The 9,147-nt window shown below is 54.7% G+C and overlaps 1 protein-coding gene across 1 annotated transcript; it reads right to left on the bottom strand.

Annotated features, from left to right (window-relative positions):
• Nucleotides 1-1,246: 1,246 nt before the first annotated feature.
• On the bottom strand, nt 1,247-6,429 carry ARSI (arylsulfatase family member I). The gene is made up of 2 exons (XM_054567921.1): nt 6,119-6,429; nt 1,247-2,651 (listed from the first exon to the last, which is right to left on the bottom strand). The coding sequence occupies exons 1-2, from the start codon at nt 6,427-6,429 to the stop codon at nt 1,247-1,249; spliced, it is 1,716 nt and encodes a 571-aa protein (XP_054423896.1).
• Between the last annotated feature and the right edge of the window lie 2,718 nt (nt 6,430-9,147).

The raw sequence follows: 9,147 nt of genomic DNA, 5'->3' as shown, positions 1-9,147 counted from the left end.
GGAGGCACACTATGCAGCACGGAGGCTCGGAAACCCCACGCCCCTCCTCCCACCACTCAGCCCATGTTCCCCAACACACAAGCATGTGTGCGAGAGCCCAGCATGGCAAAGTGGGAAGGGATCTTAGATCGTCCGCTGCACACGGGGGGCAGCGAGGCCCAGAAAGGGTCTGGGATTTACCTGAGGTCACACAGTGGATCTGTGCCAAGACAGGACCAGAACCCACACATTCAACTTCCAGGCCAAGCTGCCTACCTCTTCTCCCATACCAGCGGCCAGTGGTTAGCTCACACCTGCCCCTTGGACGCACATGCACACAACCACGTGCTCACAGACAGCACTACAGCCCTTGCTTCTATGTTACTGCATTTTAATCAAGTTCATGGGCTTCTCCACAACCACTAGCCTGGCCAGTCCTCTACAGCCCTGTGAGGTAGGCAGAGCCAAGGCTAACATCCCCATTTGCAATGGGGAAATTGAGACCCAGAGGGGAAGGACTGGGCTCAAGTTCAAAGCAGAACCCAGATGTCCTGACCGTTGGTTCAGGGGCTCTTTTCAGAGCTGTTTCCTCCACCCTGGGTCCTGCAGCAGCTAACAGCCAGGCCAGTTCCTCTGGGCGCTGGGGACAGGAAGGAGAGCTTGCTACTACAGCTCCCACCACCAGTCCAGCCCCAGGGCTGGCCAAAGCCATGTGAAGAACCAGGAAGGTCACCTCCCTGGCTCCCTGCACCTCCGCCCGCAGTGCTCGGGGATCTCCTCAGAGTGGCCAGACTGCCCTGCCTCAGCTGGGGTCCAGGCTTGGACTCGCCTCCACGTGTCTTCTCACCCAAGCAGTTCCGCAGAGGTCAGGGTTCCAGGATAAGAACTTGAATGAGCTGGGACGTAGGGCGGTCCCAGGAACTCTACCATAGCACCAGGCACCGGGTCCAAAAAACAGTGCCACAATGTCATTAGAACTCATTTCACAAATGAGAAAAGTGAGACCCAGAGAGTTTGTGCCGGTCACCCGAGGCCACAGAGTAAGTCAATGGAGAGGTAGGGCTGGGATCCAGGAATCCCAGTCTAGTTTATTTGGCCCCCACCCCCAAGCCAAGCTCCCCAGTCTTCAATTGTGGGGCTGTATAGCCTCCATTTCCCTGCAGGTGGGGACGTGACCTCAGGCCCCTCCCTGGGGAGAAGCAGGACCAGGCTTGAGTGGGGGAATATATTTAGGAAGGCAGAGAGCCTCACCTTCCCCCCACCCCCATCAGATCCTTTGGGACATCAGCCTGGTGTTGAGTTTACGGAAAAATGATCGCAGCTTGCAAATCTTGCATTTTTTCTTGCGGCGCCCCCGGGAGAAGCTTCGAGACCTGGCTTCCTCCTCCTCCTCCTCTTCTTCCTCATCACTGGCCCAGGGTCCCCAAGCACCCCCATTAAAGTCAGGATGGGCCCGGGGGTTCTCCGCTGGGTAGCGCACGGGGATGGCTGTGCGGTTATAGTCTGCCAGGCGGGCCAGCAGGGCACGGACCACATCGGGCCGCTGGCCAGCTAGGTCCTCCCGTTCATAGGGGTCAGCACTGATGTTGAAGAGCCACACAGCCTGGCGGGCACTGGCCATCCGCTCCAAATTCCACCAGCTGCCAGGGAAGGCAGCCAGCGTCTGCGGCGGGATCCAGTCGCCGTAGCCAGGGTCTCCCGTCAGCAGCTTCCACTCGCCCACGCGGATGGCAGCCTGCACAGCCGTGTTCCAGATGCCGAAACCCCCCTCGAGGGAGCCGTGCCGCGCATGGTTGTAGAGTGGGTCGATGTTGTGCAGGATCTCCGTGCGTGGTGAGGCCCGGCCCTCGCTGATGGCTGGCCACACATCATAGCCATCTAGCCCATCCGCCGCAGAAGCAGTGCCACCTGCCAGACCCACCAGGGTCGGGTACCAGTCGGTGATGTGCACCAGTGCCCGGCTTGTCCGTCGCTTTCGTTTGAGCAGGGGGCTGTGGACGAAGCCCAGGCCCCGCACGCCACCTTCCCAGTAAGTGCCCTTACGTCCTCGCAGCGGCCAGTTGCTGCCCCCCGAGAATGTCTGGCCACCATTGTCACTGGAGAAGATGATTACACTGTTGTTGTAGAAGCCATAGCGCTTCAGGGCCCAGGTGATGTTGCGCACGGCCTCATCCATGCAGGTCACCATGGCTGCGTACTTCCGCCGGGCCACGTTGCCCATGCTGCGGTAGCGGTACAGGTACTCACGGGGGGACTGCAGGGGCGTGTGCACTGCCTGGAAGGCCACGTAGAGAAAGAGGGGCTGCCGGGGGCTGTGGCTGGCGAGGATGTGGCTGACGCGCTGGGCATAGAGCATGGTGGAGTATTGGCCGCTGAGCCCCCAGGCCACACTCTCGCCCTCGTGCAGGTCAAAGCCGCACACCCCAGGGCCGTCACAGTTGTCGTAGGTGTAGTAGTCCACGTTGCCTGTGAGCGAACCCAGGAAGGTGTCGAAGCCCCGGCGGGTGGGCAGGCACTCCTTCCGGTAGAAGCCCAGGTGCCACTTGCCCACCATGTGGGTAGAGTAACCTGCCTCCTGCAGCTTCTGGGGCAGGGTCACCTGGTCCAGGGGCAGGCAGTTGGGCTGCCGAGGGCGGATGATGGAATGCTGAAGTCCTGTGTGGATCTGGTACCTGGTGTGAAGCGCAGAGGGCACAGAAAGCACAAGTAAGCTACCAACCACTGCCCTGGCCGTCCAACCCCCAATACTCACCCTGAGGCGGGCTCTGGTCCCAGCGCGACCAGCATACACAGTAACAGTAACCAGCAGGCATTATCCAATGTGCTGAGCACTTCAAATGCATGACCTCTTTGAATCATCAAAATCAATTGCAGCAGATATTATTATCATTTTACAGATGAGGAGGTTGAAGCTCAGAATGGTTGAGCCACTCACCCAGGATAACACAGCTAGGAATTTGGGGAGTCAAGGGTCAAACCCAGGTTCATCATGGCCACAAAATAATAATAGCTAACACCAAGCACTCACTATGTGCTCAGCATGGCACTAAGGCCCTGTATGAATTATCTCACTAAATCCTTCCTGCAGCCTAGAGGGCGCATATCATTATTATTCCCATTTCCCAAATAAAGAAACTGAGACTCAGTTAAAAAAAATCACTTGCCCAGTGATTCATACAGTTAGTAACTAGAGTTGGAATTTGTATCCCCAGCGGTCTTTAGAGACTACAGGGTCCCTAAGTCCTAAGCCACTAACTTGCTTTGGGGCCTAGAGAAGTGTTGCCCTCTCAGGCAAACTCCTACTCACCCTTCAAAGCCCGTCCAAAAGCAATTGCGGGGGTAGGAATGTATCGGCCTCAGGAGCTACTGAGGTGATAGAATGTACTAGGACATTCTATCCTCGTACAGTGCGGGGGTTGGGGGAGGTCAGCCTAAACATTATCCCCTCTGTAAAGTCTCTTACGAGTCTTTCAAAAAATGAGTCCCTTTTGCTTCTGAGTTCCCCCGGCATTTAGTGTGCATGATCATTGTCATACCTGGCCATGAGGTTCTACTCAGTGTACATGTTGTTGAGCCCAGTGTATTCCTAGCACACAGGTAGTGTTTAAAGAGCACTCAATTACTTATGGAACGAATGAATGATACTATGAGGGTCTTAGAGCCGGAAGGAACCCAAGTCATCTTCTAGATTATTCACCTTGTCTTGAAAAAGAACTAAGATCCCGAGGAGGGGAAGGGCCTTCCCCAAAGTCATTCAGAGGTCAGGGCAGAGCCAGGACTTGAACCTAAATGCAAACAGTCCAAGCACAGACCCTTTTCCAGAAAACTAGGCTGCCACTTCCCTTCCTCTGTGGGGGCCTCAGTTTGCTCATGAGTGAGTTGGTTGCAATGGGAGACCTTTAAAAATCTTTCAGTTCCCAAATTCTATGAGACCACTTCTTCTGCACCTGTCTGTAAATTCATCTGGCCCCTGGACCCGGGTCATTTACACAGGCTCACACCCTGAGGCAGAAGCAAATGGTTAGCAGAATCCTACATTTCTCACTCCTTCACTCCAACCCCATTCTCCCTGATGTGATAAAGGCCCTCGTGTGATCCCTTATAGGATCTTGTCTTTACTCGAGTCTTAAAAGTCCAGAGTAAATAAAAGCCTGGAACTTTACAAGTGTAATACAGTCCCATACCTTCTTTCTACCTCTCCCCTCCCCCAAGCCCACCCCAGGGTATCCAAATTAAACCGAGACCTGACACCTGAATACCTGACATCTTTAACCCAGGTACTGGGGTGGGTTTTTTTGTTTTGGTTTCCTAATCTTATAGCTGTTATTGTTAGCTATAATTAACTACCACTGCCATTTTTAATACTATATGCCACATATGTTATTTCACTTAATCCTCGTAAAAAAACCTACAGGGAAGACTATCACTCATTACCTTCCTTCTACAGATGATGAAACTGAAGCTCCCAAAAGTGAGGCGACAGGTCCAAGGTCAGACAGCTGGCAAGCAGTGGAGCTGCGCTTTGAACCCAGGTCTACACAATTCATGCTCCAAATTTCTCAGTGATGAGGCCTCTGAGGACCTCAGGCAGGCTAATGAATGATTAGATTTGATTCCAGAAGTGCTCTAAGGCCCTGAGTCAGGGCCAAGCCTCTCTTTCTAGGGGCTGGGCACCATGGAGCACTGTTGTGTAAAGTGGGTGGGCCGGCTCAGAGTCCCTGAAGCCCGTGTGCAAATGAGTAACATGAGAAACGTTGGCTCTCTCCAGCTTCACCAAACACGGCTGGATTTATTAACAAACACTAATGAGAGTCGTCAGCATCAGTCAGATGGAGCCAGCTGCAGGGGGCGGAGGGCAGGCGCTGCCCAGCCACGCTCAGCTAACTTCACAGATGGGGGGGGGGGCTGGAATACTGCCCTGCTGGCTGCTCATTCCCCTGCTTAAACCAAAAGTCACCTCGTGGGACAGAAATGATAACTTGTGCACAAATCCCGGGAATGCAGATTCCTCCTCCCTCTTCTGGAGGTTAGCCACCATTTGGTCTTCACCACCCCGGCCACCCGCAACACATACAGTGGCCCCTCTTCGTCTTTCTCCCATTCTCTCTCTGTTCCTGGACCTAAATGCTGAGTGCCAGCTTGGAGGAAGAAAAGGCAGCTATTTGACTCCCAGCTCCAGGACCCGTGCCAAGTACCTGGTCTCTCAGCCCCCTTTCTTACAGAACCTGAAGTTGGGTACAGGCATGAATGAGATGGGCCCTGCCTGACTCCATGCCTCAGTTTCCCCCATCCAGGAATCGGGGAGATCACGGCTCTGGTTCCTGAGATCACACTAGTGGCTTTTGGGTGGAACTTGGGAGAAAGCAGGCCTTGGACCCCATCCAAGGAGGATTAGCTTCAGCCTTGCCAAAGGATTTTCTCCTAAGTGGCCAGAGTTTGCTTTCCACACCCCCACCTCCTGTTTCCTTGCACTTTTAATCCTGTGATCCTGCCACCTTGCCTGCGGACGACTCCTTCTGCGAAAGCAGCGTGTCTCCTTGGGACTCCCAGCCAATGTGAGAGGCTTGGAGAAATGAAGTAACTAGCCTAAGGCTACTTAGGTCACAGCATCCTATGTGTGTCTTCCACTTCCACCTATCAATACTTCGGTTTCTCCCCAATGTAGTCATCAAATTAACCCTTCCAGTGACATAGAGGCTGCCCATTCATTGACAGCCAGGCAGGTTACAGGAAATTCATTCCATCCTTACGACTGTTTCTCGAAAGAAAAACTGTCCTTCACCCCATTTTATGGAGGAGAAAACTGGGGCTTAGAGAAATTAACTAATTTGTTCAGGGCCTTGGGGTGTGTAAACGGAAGCACCATTCAAACCAAAGCATCAGAGGCTGCCATGTTCCCTTAACAAAGGGATGAGCAGATGTCTCCTTCGCAGGGTGTGGAGTGTGAGTGTCCTAGAACACAAGAGGGATGATTCAACCAGAGGCCCAGAGAGAGCAAAGGATTTAGATCACACAGCCAACTGGAGACAGAATTGGTCCCGAGTCCCAGGTCCCAGAGGTGATGTAAATGCAGGGGAAATCTGCGACTGGGTTTATTTGGGGCTTGGACAGACAGCCCCAGGGCCTGGGTCATGCCTACCTGCCAGTGAGAAGTTGGCTCCGTGAAGGCGTGCAGATGGGCTGGATATAGTAATTCTCCAACTTGACACCCTCGGCGGCCAGCCGGTCTAGCGTAGGGGTCTCGATATCTGAGCCATGGTAGCCTACGTCGTGGTAGCCCTGGTCATCGGTGAGGATGAAGATAATGTGGGGAGGCTGGGGTGGAGCGACGGAGGGCTGCTCGCTGGCCTCGCCGGGCCCGTCGGCCACCAGGCTCGGCTTGGCCCAGTCCCAGGACAGGTAGCCGAAGCTGAGCAGGCTGACCAGCGAGAAGCCAGTGAGGGCGTGCATCGCCAGGCCGGCCCGCGCGCGTCTTGGCATGCAGAGCTCCCCAGGCCTCACCGCCGCGCGCGCCCAGGGCGCACGGCCCGCACGCCCGCCGGCCGGCTCGCCTGGACGCTGCGAGAGCGCTCAGCGCCCCCGGGGCGCCCCCAGTGAACGGTCCGGGACTGGCGTTCAGACTGCGAAGCCGGACCTGCGCGGCCACAGCGGGGCGCCCTGGGGAGGTCAGGCCAGCGCCCAGCTGCCTCCCACCGCCCTCTCGCGCACCCAGTGCCGCCCCTGCTCCCTCTCCCCCTAGCTCAGCTGGGCCAGCCTGAGAAGCAGCGTGGTGACTTCCAAAAAGTGCTCTCCACCATCCTCGAACTCTCTCTCCTCTTCCTTCTAGCCCTCGATTTCTCCCGCCTCCTAATTTCTCTCGCCTCTGCTTTCCCTTTCTCCTCCCTCCCGACCCTCCAGCCCCAGGCCCGGCCTCTCGCCCCGCCCGGAGTCTTGAGAACAGTCGGCCTCCCGGCAGGGAGGTGGGCAGGACCCCAGCGGGAAAGGGGAGGGAGGCACGGGTTGGGCGGGTCTGGGGTTGACACCGCGGAGAGAATGCGAAAAAGTTGTAGCATCTGCCGGGCCGAGCCCCAGGTGGAGGGGCGGGACCCCGGGCGGCGGCTCCGCCCCCGGGCGGGAAGCCCGGGCCCGCTCGGCCCTCCGGCTCCAGCCCCCACCCTGGCCGGGTCTGGGGAAAGGAGGGAGGGGGCTGCTTGGAATTCGATGGAACAGCTCCGGAATGGCCCGGTCAGACATTCCTCGATTGTGGAGTCTTAGCATCTTCTGAATGCCAGTCCTGGAAGGGAAGCGCATAATTTTCTATTCCAACCAGCTCATCTACCGTACGAGAAACTGAGGCCCTGAAATGGGCGGGAACTCGTCTAAGTCATGGAACAAGTTAGTGGCTTCTTTCCTTGGCTCGCGGTGGCTGTTTGAGTGGCAGTAGAGAGAGCAATGGAGCATAGGAGACGGCTTTGGCAAGCACCAGGGGCTGGTAATCAGGAAGCTAGGTTCTGGCCTTGCCAGCTTCCCTCTCCTGCCCCCCCACCCCCCACCCCCTCATCCTGCAATTCACAACTGGAACCTTAGAATGCCAGTGCTAGAATCCGAAGGGCAGGGGCTGTTGTATACATCTTGTATCCAGGGGATGTAGAGGCTCAACCAGTATGTGCAATGTGAATGAATGAATGGATGAATGGACCTCAAGGGTCATCCAGGCCAACTGTCACCCAAGAAAATCTGCCTGAAAGCAAGCCCAGGGGACTCCTGGGCCAGGCAAGTATCATAAATGAGTAAAGCCGGGGGCTCTCTGTATTGCCAGAGGAAGGCAGCAGGAGACTGTGGGCCAATGCAACCGAGTCTTCTGATTTTTAAGAGAACCCGAATGTAGTCTATTATGAGAACTATTCCAGCTGTTAAGTGTTAATAACTAACTTAAAGCAAAATTTAAACACTGCACAATCTAAAGCAAACCTATCTAAGGACTGTTTTAGGCCATTGGGTGCCCGTTTGCAACTTCTGCATTGCTTGCCAAATTTTTACCACTCTATGTTTTTAAATGGGAGAACTGAGTTAAACAGGACCAGGAGTTCAAATGCTTAATACGCAGATCTCCAGGAGGGAGGTTGGTGAAGCTGCATTTCCCAGTCTCACGTGACCAAGGACCCTGCGTTTCACAGAGCCTCTCGAAGAGGCAGTGTTTTGTGAACTTTGGGAAACAAAGACTGTCCAGGTGTGACTTCTCTCCTGGCGCCTTTCCCCTGCCAGTATTCTGTCACGATCCTTTCCTGCGTCCTTAAAACCACCGAGTGCGGGGAAGGACACCAGACCTCCAAAATAGCAGCCGGAGTCCATCTGCATTTTGAAATGAGGGCTGCGTGGGGCCACCACTCAACGGCCCATATTTAGGGTGACCAGATTTATCAAAAGGGAAAACGGAGTGTGTTGTTCTGGCAGAAGACATGTTAAGGACAGACAAGAAAAATACAGCCTCCTGAGGGGAAGGCTGCTAAAATGATGCTTTGGCAGAGGCTATCCTCAGGGGTCAAAGTGGGACATGCCACGGGGGAGTCAGACGGACTTGGGTCTCGCATTCTTTGCATCGTCCCAGATCTTGGTCCGGAGGAACTGGAGAAATGGCACAAGTATAAATGGCAATGGGGATGAGGTGGGTTTTCAGCCCCCCCCCACCCCCTGGGGAAAAGGTCTAGGAGGCTCAGGGCCTGCAGATCTCTGCGAGGCTGTCACAGGACGACAAGACAAGCACAGTTTCTGAGAGGTCACCCTTGTGGGCACTGACATCAGGCTGCTTGAGTGCAAATCTTCCCGCTTATTTGGGGTCAGGCCTTGGACAAATTATTTTACCTCCCTCAGCCTCGATTTCCCCATCTGTAAAATGGGATAATAATATAAATGAGATACTACGCAGCGCTCGGTAATGGGGCCGGCACATAGTAAGCACTCGATGAATGTGAGCAGCATTCATGATTGACCTCTGTGGCTCTGAGAGAAATGACCAAGTCCTGTAAGTGAAGGTGACTGGAAGACAGATTTCAGGCCAATGTAAGGGATTACTTCTGTAAGTCATCTGGCAGCTTAATAAAAGGATGACAGCGATGGGTGAATCACCATGTGGCGAAAGTGGGTGGAGCTCTTGGACCTGACTCTTTTTTTTTTTTTTAAGACTTGATT

This window comes from Pteronotus mesoamericanus, unplaced genomic scaffold, assembly GCF_021234165.1.
Source record: "Pteronotus mesoamericanus isolate MK-2021 breed Mesoamerican mustached bat unplaced genomic scaffold, CSHL_Meso_final contig_2, whole genome shotgun sequence".
Taxonomy (NCBI): Eukaryota; Metazoa; Chordata; class Mammalia; order Chiroptera; family Mormoopidae; genus Pteronotus; species Pteronotus mesoamericanus.
The sequence above is the reverse complement of the archived record's forward strand: the minus strand, read 5'-3'. Positions and strand labels throughout refer to the sequence as shown.